This window comes from Anser cygnoides, chromosome 1 (assembly GCF_040182565.1).
Source record: "Anser cygnoides isolate HZ-2024a breed goose chromosome 1, Taihu_goose_T2T_genome, whole genome shotgun sequence".
NCBI classification, from domain to species: domain Eukaryota; kingdom Metazoa; phylum Chordata; class Aves; order Anseriformes; family Anatidae; genus Anser; species Anser cygnoides.
In genome coordinates this window covers 64,209,580-64,228,540 of record NC_089873.1, presented here as the reverse complement: position 1 = coordinate 64,228,540, position 18,961 = coordinate 64,209,580, and the positions used below count along the sequence as shown (strand labels likewise).

The 18,961-nt window shown below is 40.1% G+C and overlaps 1 protein-coding gene across 13 annotated transcripts in view; it reads left to right on the top strand.

Annotated features, from left to right (window-relative positions):
- BICD1 (BICD cargo adaptor 1) overlaps nucleotides 1-18,961 on the top strand; it is a 177,139-nt gene that overhangs the window by 134,605 nt on the left and 23,573 nt on the right. For 8 of the 13 annotated variants that reach the window (XM_013173046.3, XM_013173048.3, XM_013173053.3 and 5 more), the window contains 3 exons: nucleotides 799-1,893; nucleotides 10,529-10,680; nucleotides 17,703-18,020. In XM_013173046.3, the coding sequence (XP_013028500.3) occupies nucleotides 799-1,893; nucleotides 10,529-10,680; nucleotides 17,703-18,020 (1,565 nt within the window). The remainder of the gene's footprint in view (nucleotides 1-798; nucleotides 1,894-10,528; nucleotides 10,681-17,702; nucleotides 18,021-18,961) is intronic. The other 5 variants (XM_013173055.3, XM_048058631.2, XM_013173060.3 and 2 more) reach the window with 1 other exon arrangement.

Here is an 18,961-nt window from a genome sequence, read left to right as displayed (position 1 = left end):
ACGTCAAGAAGAGTCCTCTAGGACCTCTTCCACTTTTCAACATCCACGTTTCTCTGGCTATTCAGAAAGGAACTTAATAGGTCAGAACCAGTGGTTTGTTAATTATGCTGCAAATTCCACTTTTTCTGCATTATTCTTAAAAGGATGGATTTTGCTTTCCTTGAAGTGCTGGGGAAGGGGCTTCCTAGGAGCTGCATGTGCTCAGGCTCCTGATCTGTGTTGTATTCACAGATGGTGGGTTATTTGATCTAATCTGTGGAAATGTACACAGCCATTTGTTTACTGTAGTTGCGTTCAGTAATCAAGCCCCTCTTTATGAAAATTCGCAACAGTCCAAAGATATAAATAAAAATTGTGGAGGATGGTAAAGCTATTCACAGGAAATGTGAATTTAAACTCCACTGGGAAATATGTATGTATCAGTGTAACATGTTATAGTTGACAGTGATGCAGTTATGCCTATAAAATTCAGGGAACATATGTCTTGATAAATCCAGTATCATCACGCTAGCTAACTATGCACTTAGTGCTTGGGCACTAATTCTTCAGTGGGCAATGTGTGAGATACTGCATATGGCAGCAGAAGTTGGGACTTCATAATCCTCTACAAGTTGCACATATCTCTTTGACTTAATTTCATGGTTTAGGGGTATATGGGTAGAATCTTTTGGAAGCCCTCAGGTTGCATATGCAGAGTGGGGGAGTGGAAGTGGTGAACATGATCGGCAGAGTTAGGTGTTCAACAGAAAAGCACGGGTAGGATCAGATGCCAGGTGTCTAACTTTGACTCTGTTGCAGGTGGAGAGAGAGAAGGCCATTCTCCTGGCCAACCTACAAGAGTCTCAGACGCAGCTGGAGCACACGAAGGGAGCCCTGACTGAGCAACATGAGCGAGTCCACAGGCTCACGGAACACGTCAACGCCATGAGGGGGCTGCAAAGCAACAAGGAGCTAAAAGCAGAGCATGACAGTGAGAAGGGCCGAGATCCTGGCGAGGAAGCACATGACTATGAAGTGGACATCAATGGCTTGGAGATTCTAGAATGTAAATACAAAGTAGCTGTTACAGAGGTGATAGACCTTAAAGCAGAAATCAAAGCCTTAAAGGAGAAATACAATAAATATGTGGAAAACTACACTGAAGAGAAGGCGAAGTATGAGAGCAGAATCCAGACATATGATGAACAGGTGACAACCCTGGAGAAGTCAACCAAGGAAAGCCAGGAAAAAATGGTCCACATGGAAAAGGAATTACAAAGGATGACAAGCATAGCGAATGAAAACCACAATACCCTCAACACCGCCCAGGATGAGCTGGTGACGTTTAGTGAGGAACTGGCTCAGCTCTACCATCATGTCTGCCTGTGCAACAACGAGACACCAAACAGGGTTATGTTGGACTATTACAGGCAAAGCAGAGTCACCCGCAGCGGCAGCCTGAAAGGACCAGATGACCCTCGAGGTCTCCTTTCCCCGCGACTTGCCAGAAGGGGAATGGCATCACCCGTAGAAGCCAGGACCCCAACCGAGCAGGTGACAAAAGAGGCCGTGGAGCCTGGCAAGGAGCAGAGCCCAACTAAAACACCTACAATTTCCCCCGTCATCACAGCCCCTCCTTCCTCCCCTGTCTCTGATACCAGTGACATTCGCAAAGAGCCGATGAACATCTACAACCTCAATGCCATAATAAGGGACCAAATCAAGCACTTGCAGAAGGCTGTAGATCGGTCACTGCAGCTGTCGCGCCAGCGTGCTGCAGCTCGGGAGCTGGCGCCCATGATTGACAAAGACAAGGAGGCCTTAATGGAAGAGATACTGAAGCTGAAATCCCTCCTGAGTACCAAGCGGGAGCAGATAGCAACCCTGAGAGCAGTCCTGAAAGCCAACAAGCAGGTAAGGTGCCAAAAAGAGTCGGCTGGGAGTGCCTGTTATTTATACAGGTCACTTGCAAGCTTATCCATCAGTATTTCAGGGGGAGAGATTTTACTGAGCCTCTCAATCACAGTGAGGACAGGCCTTTCTTCCCTCCCACCCCACCTCCTCTCTAAGCTCTCCAGCTCTGCTTTTTCCAGCACACACCGTTCAGCAAGGGCTCAGGCAGCAGAGAGAGTGAGGGAAAAGCAGAGGGGCAGGGAGGGATCCACTACAGTCAAGCACCACAGCAACTTTAAGGAAATTAATTTAAAAAACAGAAAGCTAAAGCACACCTCTTGAAGAGAACGGCAGGTGTGAGAGTGCAAACAGTCACCTTGGACTATATAGAGCAGGGCATTTTTGTGATAAAACACCAGGTGAAATGATGAGTTATTTTATTTACAGGTCGTTGGATTTTTTTTTAAATTATTATTTTTTTATTCTTATAACTTTTCCTGCTGTTGCAACATTTTTTATCCTTTAGATTATAATTTTTTTGGTTTGTTTTTAAGAAAAGGGACAACATCACTATATGATAAAGCAACCTGAAACAGTAACTGCATTTTTTTTGAGACAGATTCATTATAAAGTTATATTTTACAAGAATAAAAAATTTCAAATGAGTATTTTGAAAAAGCAAACAGCTTAAAAATCATAGAATCATACAGCATCCTGAGTTGGAAGGGGCCCACAAGGATCACTGAGTCCAACTCCTGGCTCCACACAGGACCCCCCCAAAACCAAACCGTGTGTCTGAGAGCGTTGTCCAAATGCTTCCTGAACTCTGGCAGCCTGGGGCCGTGACCAGTGCCCTGGGGAGCCTGTCCCAGTGCCCGACCACCCTCTGGGTGCAGACCCTTTCCCTAACCCCCAGCCTGACCCTCCCCTGTCCCAGCTCCATGCCGTTCCCTCGGGTCCTGTCGCTGTCCCCAGAGAGCAGAGCTCAGCGCCTGCCCCTCCGCTCCCCTCGTGAGGGAGCTGCAGGCCGCCATGAGGCCTCCCCTCGGCCTGCTCTGCTCTGGGCTGAACAAACCAACTGACCTTAGCCACTCTTCATATGTCTTGCCCTCCAGACCCCTCACCATCTTTGTAACTCTCCTTTGGACACCAATAGTTTTATGACCTTCTTATATTTTGATGCCCCAGACTATAAACTGTACTCAGAGTGAGGCCTCGAAAGCTCCAGAGTAGACTGGGACAATCCTTTCCTTAACCAGCCATCAGTGCCTGATTCACCCCAGGGTGTTCTTGGCCCTCCTGGCTGCCATGGCACACTGCTGACTCACATTCAGTGCCATCAATCACACCCCCCAGATGCCTTTTTTGCAGGAGTGCTCTCCAGCCTCTCATCCCCCAGTCTGTACGTATACCCAGGGTTGCCTCTTCCCAGGTGCAGACGCTGGCAGTTGCTCTTGTTAAACTTCATATTGTTGGTGATTGCCCAGCTCTCTAGTTTGTCCAAATCTCTCTGCAAGGCCTCTCTACCCTTGATGTAGTCAACAGCTCCTCCCAACTTAGTATCATCTGGAAACTTACTCATTACACCTTCTAGTCCTACATCCAACTCATTTATGAAAACATGACAGAGAACTGGCCCCCAAATGGAGCCCTGTGGGACCCCACTAGCGACCGGCCACCAGTCTGATGTAACCCCATTTACTTAATAACTCTTCGAGCCTGATCCATCAGCCAATTGTTCACCTATCACATTATGTTTTTATCTAGCTGTATGCTGGACATTTTGTCCAGAAGGATACTGTGAGAAACAGTATCAAAAGCTTTATTGGAATCCAAAAAGATTACATAAACCGGCTTCCCTTGGTCAACTAGATGGGTGACCTTGTCATAAAAGAAAATCAAGTTCATTAAGCAGGACCTTACCCTCATGAACCTGCCTTGGCTGTGGCCAGTGACCACATTGTCCTTCATGTGTTTTTCAATAACTACCAGAATAATTTTCTCCATAATTTTGCCAGGCAGTGAAGTGAAACTGACAGGCTTGTAATTATCAGGGTCTTACTATCAACTCATCAAACCCACTTTATTTTTGATGTTATACCAATGTAAATAGGCTGAGAATTGCAGAATTCTATATTAAATACCAAAAGAGTACTGCATAATGGTGTGTTTTTCAAGAATACTCACAATATTTTTGCATGGTATATATTCCCAAGCCCCTTGTATCTGATAGATTCTGGGTCTGCAAATAATTTTAAGAAGTTAAATTTGAACATGCAAACAGTTTTATTTATTTCAGACAGTCTTCTTATGCACAGAATTAAGTGAATGCAAGACACTGCAGGGACAGAGTCTCTGTCCAGATTGCCCAGGACTTTTCTCATCTTAAAGATGTGTAGTAATAACCACATGGGGGCATAAATCCTGGTTAATAGCTTGGGATCCTATTCTCTGATGACGGTGATAGGATTTCACTGTTAAAATTCTCAGAAGTTGATTAATCTGAAGTTAAAGTTTGAAATTTAATTGATGATTGGATCTGCAACTGTATTTCTAGGTACTGGGGATTTTTAAATTGCATCTGTATTTCAGTATACATTGAGTCATTTATACCATGCTCCCCTAAATATTAATTGGAGTAATTAAGTACCATCCTTAGCTAAGTAATAATAGCTCTGAGCAATTACATGAGGATTTTCCATGTAATTAAGATGTAATTGAAGTACATCTTTAGATACCAAAACAAAGATTTTTTTTTACAGTAGCATAGACCTATCATTTATTTTAAACTAGCTCAGTCTTTCTAAATCTTTGTTTGTTTGTTTGTTTGTTTGTTTTAATTACTGTCAGAAGTAACACATCATCCTGAAGTGTGCTCACTGAAATGGGAAAGATAGATTTGCTGAGTAAGAAGGTGCTATGAGCTAAACTTTTCTTTGTTGGGTAACAGCATAAATGTTGGTAGCTATTCAACTGGGTATCAATTCTTGTAATGCAAACCAAATAAGAGTATCCTCAAACTTTTAAGTTAAAAGGCATAATAATATAAAAGGGGTGAAGAAATTTAAACTTAGAGAGATGGGGGTTCAGTTAATTGTGGTGTAGCAGTACTGCCAGCCTCTGGCAATGAGTGTTTCCCAAGAACAAAAAACAACCAAAAGCACATCTCATGTTCAGAAAACATGAGTCAAGATTTATCCCCTTGAGTTCTTCCTCTCCAAAATAATAAGTTTCTAAGCAGCAAAAGGTTGGGGATATTTTCCTCTGTGGGTTCAATTTAGACAAGCCTACAGAGGACATCTGATTTAGGTTTTTTCATTTTCTCTAAATCCACAAAAGTTTGTATTGCAATTTATTAAAAACATCTTTTGAGCCCTAATGAAGCATGCATGTTGAAGACTGCATGTTGACATGCAGTGATGTCTTTTCATCCTGTACATCGTGCTGTGAGATACTTAAGGTGATTGTTATTTTTATTTTTTATTTTTTGAATAATTTTGGGAGGCAAAATTAGCACAATCGAATGCACTGGAAAAAAATGACAGGAACTGGTCTTTCTAGAGCATCCCAACGTTCAGATCCTGGGGGCAGATCAGCAGCCAGGCCCTGGGTATTTGGGGCTGTATTTCAGTAATGGAGTTACGCCCTTTATTGGGGAAGCACTGGTGCTATCTAGTGACCATCAGAAGTATTGCAACATTCCATTAAAAATGTACAGCTTTCCTGGCCATACATTTCATTGCAGTGTGCTAACATCCTCTGTTACCCAGGTACAGGGACAGACGGCTCACTGGAAGAAAAAAAAAAAAGAACAAACTTGAACTGTGTTCAGTTCTCCTAAGAGGAAATTGCCTGACTACAGGAAATTACCAGACTGCAGGAAAGCACTGAAGGAATCTCTGTTTCTTGCTCCTTCTGTTGCAGTGGGCTGGGCACTCTGGCAGTGCAGTTACAGCTTTTAAATCTCTAACAACATGCAATAAATTTCTGTTTGAACCTGATAAGCTGTTGCCTAACTTTCTGCATTTGACAATATCTGATGCTAAAGTCTTTCTTTTTATTCTAGCTGTGTTTTCTTTAGTAATATTTTCACATCAGCATTTTAGCATTAGGCTGGGCCAGAAATAGAAGACACCAAACATTATAAGATGGAAAAGAGGACATGATTTGCTCTAAGAAGCCACAAAGCTAAGACCAGGGAAATTGATTATTAAACAAATCAATGGCTCAAGATAGCAAGTCACAACATAAATCTTGCTAGCTTGCTTGCTTACTTCAGCTTGATTTATCTATCTGTTTATTTGTAGCTGTAATTACTGTGTCAGCACCAGTTCCGTAGAGCAAAACCAAGTAACATTAGGATTAACAGGGAGCATAAATCGTGAAGTAATATCAAATTAATGATATAATAACTTTTAGGACCAGTTCAGTAATGGTTTTGATTTTGGTTTCTAATAACTTACAGAGAGCAAACCTGCCTGTGAGGGGAATTTAATATCCTGAAATTGTGACTGAAATATGATCAGTCATTCTTCTAGGTAAATAATTGAATGGGAAGGAGCTGTATGAGTAAGGAAGACTTTCACATCCATATTATTGGCAATAACTATGGTGTCTGCAGCTTCCATAACTGAGATATCGGTAAAGGTCCTTCAGATAACTGGGCTGGGTAACACCACATGTGCAGCACCTGATCTGTAAACAAAAGCTCAGTTGTTATATAGACACAGTGCAGTGGAATTTGTACACTGAAGCTGGGTGGAAAGATTCATTATCACATGTGGTTTCTGCACTAAAATGGCAAGCTGCTGATCTCCTTTTTTGTACATACCACAGCAGGACTTAATATTCTTTCAGCAACATTTTGTTTTTACTTGGTTTGCTTCTTCTACTCTTAATATAAAGTAAATGAGATATAAAGTCTTCCTGGAATATGAAATCTATATAGGGAAAATGAGGTATGTTCATGGATTTCAGGAGGGAAACCTTTAGGAAGCTGGATTTGAGCATGGATCTCTTCTGTAAGGATAAGGAGAGGCACGAAAAGGTCTTTATTAGTTCTGGCAGCACCTTGGGTATGTGTTCACCTCAACTCCTGAAGGCCCAAACTCTGCAATTGTGTTCTGGGGGAACAGGTGTGATGAGCTTGGTGTGCCCTAGCTCTCTTCCTTACTAGTGTTTCACACTGGCAGGAGTCCACTTGTTGGAGCTCTCTGCTCCCTCCCTAGATTATCCCCAGAGCTGGTTCCAGGCACAGCCACACACATGGTGCAGTGGGCACAATTTTGGAGATTGGCTATGAGGAAGAACAAACAAATAATTTAGGCTACGCTGGAGGAAGAACAGCATGAAGCTGTGTCTTCAGTCTGCCTTCTCCCTGGGTATGGTACTCACAGCACAGCCTAGCAGTGCAGCAGAGGTGACCAGACACATGGATACTCTGCAAGAGAGGGTCCAGCCACCCCTTGTACCCTGAGCCATGCTCCTCATCATGCATCCTGGCTCCAGGGTGCTTCAGGCTCATTTTCTGCCTGTTCAGCTCCCCAGACCAGTTTGTGGTAAACAGAAGAAAACCATCCAGTGTGCAAAGGTTAGGGATGGAGAAAGGCTGGGTAATTATTCTTTCAGTGGCAGCTAGCCAATATAGATTGATTTAGCTAAGTTGTAAAACGACATCCTCAGAGCCAAGGAGTCTGACAGCACTCGGCCTCAGTCAGCATCCAGGTCCCAAACTGATGAGCTCTGGGTAACATGAGCATCTGCACAGACCGGTGCATGCTGGCTGTTACAAGGACTGATTGAGGAAGCTGAGCATCGCATTGAAGCAATGCCCTTCTGCTCCACTGGCTGTGGTTGCCTGTCTGCACATTTCTAGCAGAAGCATCTCCTGATTTGTCCCCCCTACTTTGTCTTGCCTATTAAAAACACATTTCGCTCAGTTTTGCTTTGCTGATACTGCACTTGTGCTCATGATTCTTCACTTAGGAGAATTTCAGAAGGGAGACCCTGGGCAGCCTGCAAAGGAACATGTTGAAAAGCTTGTTAGGCATATATAAAGAACCTATTAAGATGGTTAACAATGAGAAAGTACTGTTGAAGTCTTTGTTGTTTTACGAGAAAATGCATATTTTGTTATATTCTACGTAACTTCAATTTTTCTTATAAAACAAATTAAGGCATTGGTGATGGAAAAACACACTTCCTCATGGTTCTACCATACCTGGAAAATAAATTTCAGCTGTGGCTACATAAAACCTACTGGGTAGAAAATTGTTGATTGTCTATGGGAAAAGTAGAAGTAATTAATTAGTGTTATCCTTTCCTACTTCAGAATACCAAGATTACGTTTTTCTAAATTCTTCAGAAAACAAGGCAATGATAAAGTGATGCCTTGTCTTGAGCTATAATACTTAATGCTTTCCAGCACGCTTCTCTGGTAGTGCAGAAATGGCCGGAGCAAACAGGCCAGTTGAACTGCAGGCACTGAAACTTTGTTTTGCTAGATCAGCACAACCAGCCAGAACATGAATATTGAGTTTCTGCATAGGAGGTGATCCTCATGAATTTCTGCAGAATGACATTTTCCCCTTTGGTTTCTGTTGAGACAGAGAATTTTGGTTATGAAGAATAACTGGAGGGGCAAGAGGAAAGGGCATTGATTCCTGTTAACTATTTAGCTCTAGTCCTTGTACACAGTTCCCCTGTGTGTAAACTACTGGGCTTACAGGGAATATGTATGCTTCCAATACTGAAACAATTAATTTATTTTTTATAAGTCTAGCATTAAGTGGCACAGCACATTTCTTTAACTCATTTTTATTCCTAAACAAAGGAAAAATCTTGAATAGGTGAATTCTGTATTTGAACTGCCATAGTTAAGAGACAGTGGGCTGGACTCCTCTTGCAGAGCAAAGACATCTGAATTCTTGCTTTGGGCCAAAGCAGAACCCAGTTTAAGCAATAGAGCCTAGCTCTGCTCTCATAAATCACTTCTGCCTCATTAGTGACCTGAAAATTCTTAAATTAATCTAATTTAATCATACCTGTTAAGAAGGAATTTGTCCGCTGACTCACTATGTTCTAGATTTCTTTTCAAAAATGTGTCTTTGTTAAACATAATTAATCTTTCTTCTCCATGTTAATTTATGTGTTAATTTTTGCTCGTGGTTGGAAACATAGAAAGTGATGATTTCTGTTTTTTCCTGCTAAGGCGTAGGATGGTGTCTACCATCCTACATTATACCAAAGCATATGTCATCAGGGCTGCCAAAAACCCTAAGTGGCTTTTGTTTTGTTTTGTTTTACAATGTGTTGCTGATGTGTTTCAAGTTTGACATGAAAAAAAAAATCTATTTAAAATTTCAGGTAGTTATTAACAATTTTAAAAAATTTCTCAATGTAAACTAGTGTGAAAGTAGAGGAAACTTTATTGCTGGATATATAATTGGAAAAAAAAAAGGAAAATTTATTTTAATGTGGCCATTTGTAACTGCTATTTCCCCAGGCACAAATGAATAGAGCTGTGTTTTAGTAGGAGATGTTAATAATGTCCTTTTCTTAAGAGGCATTGTCAGTGACAAATCTAGCAAGATTCAGAAAACTGAGTTTAAAATCAGTTTCCAAGTTTGGTCATTAGCATCCCCTTGCTGGCATCTTTGAAATAATGTTTTTCCACAATCCCTTTCCCTGATGATGGTTCAAGAAACCACAAGATCAACAGGGGAACTTGATTGCTGATATGAAATGCTACAACTTATTCTGCACTAAATGAAGTGAAAAAATAATAGCCCCCCACTCTAGGTAAATGCAAAAGGAAACATTTTTTCTTCAGGTATTTAAACGGCAATAATTTAAAATGTCATAGCAGCAGTAGGTGTAAAGCCTCCGTAACAGTATGTATTTTGAATAAACTAAAAATGATACTAAATTTCATAACTACAACAAAAGATTCTACTTTTGCAAAAATAAGACAAATGTAATTACTAAAATGTAATTATATGGTCAGGAAATTAAAGACATCTAGTGGAGGAAATGGACAAAATAAAAGAAAGAAGGAAGCAGAGAAATAAAGAAATAGGTGGCTACAAAGCCTTGCTTTCCTTTTAAGTGAAAATTGTAATTTACGCTTTCTTTGTTCTTTTTTGTAGTAATTAAAGCTGACAGAATAATGTAGTTTTACACAACAGTAGGTACTGCCAGTGCTCAGATGTGAAAACCAGCTGTCACATCCTAGCAATCACCTCATGCAAGGAAAGCCATGGCAGAAAGCATGAGGAAAACCAAGTTGGTTCAGCCTGCAGCTACCAAGGCTGAGTCTAATGTGCCATGTGTCCCGTTTGCAAAGTGGTCAGAGATGCACCTTGTGGCTCAAGGATGTGGTAGCAACTCCTTAAGCTGTAGTAACTTGCTCATTTGCCTTTTTAAGGTGCTGAGTTGTAGCCAGTGCATTATAATTGGCTTTGTCCTTTGAACTGCTTTCTCCTTTTCCTGGCTTTATGAAGTACAACTTAAAAGATGACATTAAAGGGCACGGTGCAGGTCTAACCTTATTTTGCTGTATGAATGGAGAAGGAAATATAAAGTAAAATCAAACATGGCATCTGAGCTGTTATCAGATATCTCTGTCATAAGCAAATATCCTTGTCTGTGTTTTCAGACAGCTGAAGTGGCATTAGCCAATTTGAAGAATAAGTACGAAAATGAAAAAGCAATGGTGACTGAAACCATGACCAAGCTACGAAATGAACTAAAGGCTTTGAAGGAAGATGCAGCAACCTTCTCATCCTTGAGAGCAATGTTTGCAACCAGGTAAGGGAAATGATTTCACTGTCTGACTCAACACTGTAAAAGTAAATAAGTGTGCTCAGCGAGAACAGACATACCTGTGTATGTTGGGTACTTAGGAGGAGGGACAGAAATTATTTTGTGCAAGGTCAGGGGTTTGCTGGATGAAGGTGAACGAGTCTTACAGTGTGTGCTTGCAAAACTTGCAAGCTTTCAAGTGCTACTGGGATGCATGTCTTGGAAAATAATGCTGGAGAATAGCAATGTCAATACAACCTTGAGCAAAGTGTTATAAATGCCAATATCAACCGTCAGTCTATTTGCATTTATAGGGCTTTTTTAAGTGAAAATCAAATAGGAGATTTATGTGGCTGATATTCACATTCAGAAGTACGCAGTGATTCTGTCACATAAAGCTGTCGTATGGTTAATGAAGATCTTCAGAATCTTATGGTTTCATTATCGTGAGATTTAGTACTTACCACTGGAAAAATCTATTTCATCAACCAGCCTGTGCTGTAATCCAGCACTAATAATTGTGAGGTCACTGCAATTTCACATTCCAACATGAATTCTTACTTTCTCCAGCTGTAATATCAAATTTATTAACTTCTACACAGGATAAAGGTTTCACTTACCTTCTGTAGTACAGTTCCTCCTGACAGGACAGTTATTAATCATTTCTCTTCTTTCCTTCACCCATACGTCCTTAGAAGAGCTTTTGGTTTTAGGTGCTTTTCAAAAAGTTAGCTACAAATATTTTGTTTTTGAAGATCCAGTGCTTCCATCAATAAATTCTTACCACCCAAATTAGCAAAGAAAACATTTTTTTCTATTATATCATGCTTTCTTCCCCCTCCCCCCCCGCTTCCTGTTTGTGATCAAACACAATGAAGATTTCTTGCTTGTGCTTTAGTCCGTAAGCAATAAAACTTCTTCATGCCTCATGCCAACATCTCCCCCGTGCTCCCTGCACTATATGGGTGCCATTTCACCTCTTCCAGCCTTCTTCAGTCTTTTGTTGCTTAGTCATGGTAGCAGCAGCAGCTGAGAGGTGGGAAGGATGGAGAAGGGGCCATTTACATTCTGTGACTTTGGTGCTGTGTACAAATTCATCATAGGTTCATCGTTGGAAGAGTACGTGTAGTGCCATAATGGAAATGAAGAACCAAATCATCAGGTGGTGTGAACCAAGGTAGCTCCATTCATTTCATTGCCATCTAGAGATTTTCTTCAGGAAAGCAAACTTCTGTGTGTGTTTTAGAAATGCACGTGGTGGTCTTTGTTTACAAGCTCATTACTCCAGGAGATAAATGAATGTACTAACTCTATAAGGCTACCTGGAGGGCTACTAACTCCCGAAGAGAGGTGTGGAATCATGAGCATAAAGCAAACAAGGGCCTTGTGTGGAGCCTGAATCATCAGCCTGCGAGGTAAAACAAGTTTGCAAAGATTTAGAAGCTGGTACCTGAAGAGGTTATTAGGTTGGTGTACTAAATGCTCTTTTCTGTATTCATGCATCCAACGTGCACACTTCTGCTGGATTTAAGGCATGCCCTACAGCCGGTGGGAGGCAGCAGCATCTTTTCTGTGAGAATTAAGCTTAAAGGGTGCCATTTGTTTAGATGCCTATTATAGATATCTTGTGTAGGATGCAATGAAACGTGTCTCTTCTACATCTATAAAAGGAATCTGTGTCGCTTGCTGAGTTACCAATTTCCACTTTGTAAATGTCTAATATTAGTAGAGATAAACCCCACCCAGAGCATCAACTGCTGTTGGTAAATGCCATGCAGTTGTGATTAAAAGCTCACTGCAGGACCTATGGATGTATTCCTTGAGGTCATACGTTTTGACCAGTATCTTGAAGGGACAGTGATTAAAAGTCACTCACTGCAACATCTTGCATATCAATGGGCTTCTATAGATTTTTCTGTTGTAGAATATTGCTTTTCCTTCCCTACCCTGGAATTTAATGACCTTCATAATTAAATCAATTTTCCTAAATGTTCAAATCATTGACTCATTCTGTGTACTTCATTTGGAATAGCTTTTGTTTAATTGATAAAGAGACAATATACTATAAATGTCTGTTCAAGAAGAGAAACCTGTTTGGAAATAGAAGAACGTGAGATTCTCCATGCAGTAACATTTGATACAATAGCAACATTCAGTATATATATATATATATGTATATATATATATATATATATAGTCTTCTGTTAAATAAAACAGTGATTTCCATGGTAATCCTGCATCACATGATACTACTCCTGAATTTGTACTATAGGGAGAATATCTCTCTAAAAGTAGAGTTGTTTTATAGGTCTCAAAATGATTTTACATGCTGCTTGATTGAGCAATGTCCTTTTTCATAACCCATTCTTTTCTGTTCACTTGACTCTCAAATGGATGTTCATTCTGGTGATGAACTGTATGGATCCTTCATCATATGCACTGGTTAAAGCTCATGCCACATTATAAGGAGAGCATAGCGCATGTGTTTCCAGTCTGAATAGTGAAGACAACAATTTTCTGCAAAGCTTCCCTATGCAGAAAGCAAGAGCCTTCCTTTTTCTGTGATTTTCCCTTGACACTTGTGTGTCCTTCCATTCCTGTTTCTTTCTTCAGATCTTCTCTTCTGCCCCTCAGAAGTCCTTCTGTCCAGCCTGTATCTCTTTTGCTCTTTTTATTTTCCTGGACTGTTTGTTTCCCAATCCAAAATCTCTGTGGTTCTGATCTCTACAGCTTCCTTCTTCATTAGCCTCGATCCCTTTCTGAATTTACTTTAGACCTGCAAGAATATGTTCTCACCACAGTTCAAGCTCCTGTTTCCCCAAACACACCTCACAAAAGAAAAATAAAACAAAAGTATAAAAACTTCTTACTGTTATCAAACCCTTGATACAGCTACTTTTTTAAATCACTCCATTTTTACACCAGCCCTTTTGGATCTTAAAACCACAAAAAATCCACCACCTTTATAGGACAAAGAGGTTCCATTTTCTAGACTCTTTTAAACATCTGTCTGGAAAGTTTAGAGAGCTGGAGAAGGTCAGAATGTTGGAATTAACTGGAGTGATGAAATTTATCTGCCAGATGTGAAGAACAGCTAATTGTTAAACACCTTAACTGTTCATTTTCAAGCATCCTAAATGTTTTGCTTTTTTAAAGTCAATGTCTTTATATCTGTGGTAATTTTTGGGGTAGACACCACGATGAGGACTCTTCCATAGCAGCGCTTTTGTTGGTATGTTTTAATGGTGCATTAAACCTGCTGCTGCAGCTTCTGCTGGAGAAGTCATGTTCTGTGGCTGCTTGTGGGTGGGATGCATTGAGTTAGCAGAGCAAAGTTTAAATTCCCACCTGATACCAGGGCTACGTGGTGCCCGTCAGATTCACAGCTTCTGTCTACTTATTTACTGTGTTGCTTCTGATATTCCCAGTGCAGAAAAATGGTGTGAGCCTTTCCTGCCCGTACTGTTGCTGCCCCTTGCTCCAGCCCCGAGACACTGACATGGTGTGAGCTGTGCGGTGGTGAGACTGACAGCCAGTGCTCCTCTAGAGGGCAAATGAAAAGCAGATTCTTTAAAACTTTAGGTTTGCCATCTAGAGTAGGGGTTGAGCTGAGAGGGGAAGGGATGAAATGTCTCATGCTGAAGGAGAGAAACAACTGCTTGTACAGAAGGATCCTGAAGGAATTCAGAAAGCTAGTTTTACTGATTCCCTGCATACTTTTTATTTTCCTAAGCTAAATAGATATTCAAAAGTAGAGAAATATTTCTCAAGATATTGCCATCCTCCTGACACTACATGTACTGATTTTATTCTGTATCCACCAAGATGTTTTCTTATGATTAATACTTAAAGAAAATTTGTGCTGAAGTCATGGACTAAGAAGTACAGACAGATCCCGGAGCTATCCTGGATGAGAAAACATTTATGAGCAGAAAAGAATTATGCTTATGTGGTAGAGCCAGGATTTCTCACTGTCAATGTCTCTGGGTTTAGCTCAAGCTCCGCTATGATTTGTGTGACCGAAATTATGCCTAGGCCTGACCTGGTATTTGGTTTGCGTTCCTAGATGACAGAGAAATCTGGACAAATCCTACGTAAGCTTCTTGGATACAAAATAAGCAGGCTTATGCATCTGTCTTCTTCCTTTCTGAGACAGGAGAAAGAAGAAACGTGAAATCTTGACACTGCATAAAACTTAAGACCAGCATACAAGATAATTTACTAGTCACTTGCAGCTTACACCCATCATGAGACAAGGGAGAAACTGTGACAGAGCTCTGATGCGGGAGGATATAACCTAACTTCTGTTATGAACTACTACTCTAGCACTTCTAAAAGACCCATTGAGAGCTCTGGTGTATCCTGGAGCCCTGCTTGTTCTGCAGTGGTCCACACCATGCCAGAAATCATCTCTCTTAAGAGCTCTTAGCCTTTTTCTTCCTCTGTATGCTGTGAGACTTCACCAATGTTTATAAAATGTATGGGTAAAAGGCAATATGGATGTGTGTAAAGCTTTTTTTCTTTTTTAATTGGAAACACTTTTCTTTTTATCCCTCACTTGCATATATCAGGGAATATTTCATTACAGGACCATGTCTGCAGGCAGTGGCTACCTCCCACTACATGGAATAACCTTCGCTGCTGCAGACTTCAAGATCTGAGGCTGTTAATTCAGCAGTTTCTAAAGTTAATTATGGCCTTTATCTGACTGATTTAGGCTTAGCCTTTCTGAACACTATTTCTCAAAAAATATATGTGCTTGAGCAACAAAACACAGAGACAATGGTCCATGTGTTTGTGCAAAATAATAGGAAACTTCGAGTTGTGGTGGAGGTCAGATGACTGGAACCACCCAAACACTGCAGTGAACTGCCAAGAATGCTGGATTGCTATTGTGGGGAGACTTCTAGGAAGGGCATATAGTTAGTGAGAACAGTTGGAAAATGTTGTATTAATGAGATTGTTTTTGTTTTGAGTGTGAGGCCAGCTAACAGCATGTAGCATATCCGCATTTCTAAGCCTATCTTGTTAGAGTTCATAGCAGGTAGTGAAAAGCATTTTTGTCTAAACCTTGTTTAGTAGTATCCACCCTCAGGAGGTTATGTTTCTTAACTGCTCAGTTATGCTCTTTTTACAAAGCAGATGTCTAGATACAAGAACATATTTTAAGGCCTGAGGAAAAAAAGTAAAAAAATCTTCTAAAAAGAAAATTGGCTTATGGGCATACTAAAGCAAGACAGTTCATTCCTTTAATGGCACAGTGCTACAGGTGTTGCTGCAGATGTTACTTTTTACTGTTAATTTTCAATACAAGCATATTTGAAAAGAAGTCTCTTCTAGACAAGAGGAGAGCAGGAGAGAAAAAGTGGGAGGTGGATACAGGATCCATCTGTTTACAAGAATGAGTCTTTAAAACCCTGTTAACTCAGACATTTTCTATTTCAAACGAATTCATTGAATTCATTTTAATTTCTAGAATGCTGGCTTATTCTAATGTCTCTATCAAAGAAACTAGCTAAGACATCAATAAACATCTCATAACTTGCAGTAGAAATAGGTGCAAGTTGACTTGAAGAATATTTCAGAAATCTCTCTCTTCCTCGGGGCTTAAATACAGACTTACGCTTTTTAAGGTCCTGTAGAGAAAGATGATACTGTAACTGTAGCTGAAACTATGGCTGGCTGAGTCATTTTGCTTCCAGTTAAAGTGCCTAAATTATTCAAAAGGAGAGTGCAATATATATATATGTGTGTGTATGTGAGTGAAGAGTAAGTATGAATTTTTGAGTATGCTTTATTTCTGTTTCTGAAGGAGAAGATTAAAATTACAAACAAGTTTCATCACTCAGTTTGTAATAATTCAAAATTTATTGCTTCACACATTTGGAGAAGGAAACCTAAAATTATTTTCTTTGCTTGTTTTCTGAGAATGGTACTGATAAAAGTAAATCATCATCCATTACACTATTGTAATTACGCAGCATATCTACTTAGGTTTAAACAGATCACATGTGGGGAGGAGATTTAATGAAATCTGTATTATTTAATGTGAAAAAATGTTAGATGTTGCCACAAATGCCTTATGGTTAGATAGTGCTGCTAGCCATGAATCATTTCACTGATGGTATACATTTATCACTCTTGGTTGTTACTCGTTAAATGGTTCTATTTTTAATAAACCAAAACTATTTCACTCCAAAAATTGACTAAGAAATTCTGAAATGCCTTGCTCTTCACGTTAACTTAATTGAATCATTTTTAAAAAGCAAGACTAAATTGGATTTGATCTTAAATGCTAACAGACTCGTATCAGAAAGGTGGTTTTACTTCAAAATCTGTCTCAGAGATCTAAAGCTAATGAAAAAGAATGAAAAGTTTTTCATGCAGATAAGAGAGGCTGAGGGTTAAAAAGGGGTAAGTGGCCATGACAACTGATATCTGAGCACACCTCCAGAAGGCTCATTCCAAGTGTGGGGCTTCCTGAATATTACTGCATTAACCGATTAACAATGGCAAACAAATGAAGGTTTCTAATTTCACAAAATCTGATCTGTCAAGTGTACAAGATACTTAGTCTTTTTTCATCATTTTTGGGTAATATTTTGTTTATGTAGTAGATATTAGTATGTATGGAAAATACTACTATCTAATAAGTAGACGTCTGTATCTATGGTGAGTTACTAGCTGAACCAGCCCTCCAAGATGTTATTTATGGGTTAAGCTGGGGATAATCCCAAGCCTATCCTCCATTTGCTAGTTATGTGCATTAGAAACATGTTATAGTCATAGAATACTCTGATATTCTAGACATAAGTTATACTACTCAATAGGAAGTTTCAGCATTCAGATCCAAGTAGGTATTCGTTCGAAGTGGGAAGAGAAGTTTTCAGGCTATCTGCTTGCAGGATTAGGTTCAGCAAAAGCTTGGATCTAAATCTATGCCTGCAACTGAGGCCCGGTAATACGATCACTGGTAAAGTTGGTTCTTGGACCAGTTCCCCAGTTTTCTGCCTTGTTTGTTTTCCCAGGTGTGATGAATACGTCACGCAGCTGGATGAGATGCAAAGGCAGCTAGCAGCTGCAGAGGATGAGAAGAAGACACTAAACTCTCTGTTGCGCATGGCTATCCAACAAAAACTTGCCCTTACCCAGCGACTGGAGGATTTAGAATTTGACCATGAGCAGTCCCGACGCAGCAAAGGCAAGCTTGGAAAGAGCAAGATCGGCAGCCCTAAAGTAAGTGAGGAGGCATCAGCCACCGTGCCAACCATAGACACTTTCCTCCTGCATAGTCAGGGCCCACAGCAACCAAACTTACTGGTCAGCAGTGGCACTCAGAGGAAAAGGTATGCATGCAGTGATCTTTATAGTACAGTGCAGTGGCCAGACTTTCATTAAAGTCGTTCACTGAATTGTAAACATTATTATTTTTTTGTTTTGCACTCGGGGAGAAGGAGGTGGGGAAGATATGAAAATGAAATTCAAAGCCTGGCAACATGTCATTCTGATCCTCCTACTCACAATATTATTTCCTCCTTCTTAATGCAAAGTTTTTGAACTATTATCTGTCAGTGTCTCAGTGCATCTTGTATGTCTTTAATATTAGTGTGAATGTATTTTCTTTAACAACTCTCCCTTAAGTTTTTCTTAAGGTTTTCCATAATGAGCATCTGAAATAAAAAAAGATTGTTCTCTGTGAGCATTTCAATGCTTAACACAAAAGAAGTTGCATCTCTTTGTTAAGCTCTAGTGCTCACTTGCTCTTCATCAGTGCAAAAAGAATATGGATGTGTTCACTCAGATCAATTTCTCTGCAAAGGAGCAAGCAACCTTTCGAAGGGGGATGGCTGCAATTCATAAACTAATGCAAATATTTTGCTGTTCAAGCAGTGAGTTCTCATCTTGTCTTGTGACTGTCCTGTCAAAGCTCTATAGGTGTGGGGATCTCCATGGTTCTGAAGATGAAAAGGACTCTCTGTTAGAGAAGTCCTAGATAATCATTCCTTTTTCTTGTACGTTCTAGTCACAATGCAAAAAGCAGAGAACATTCAGGGAGCCTTGTACATATCGACTCCAGGATATTGAGATATAAGTCAACCTCATCTCCTCCTCCCCTAATACGGACCAGGATTTCCCATGCAGGCAAGGTGCTCTGCTGTGGAAATGACATGGGGTGGCAACACTAGTTGTTTTTTACCTGTTAAGCAAATTAACATGATGTTGTCATTCGTGAGGCTTTGAAAGGTAATTAAAGTAAAACTCTTTTGTTTCCATATGTATTTTTCTT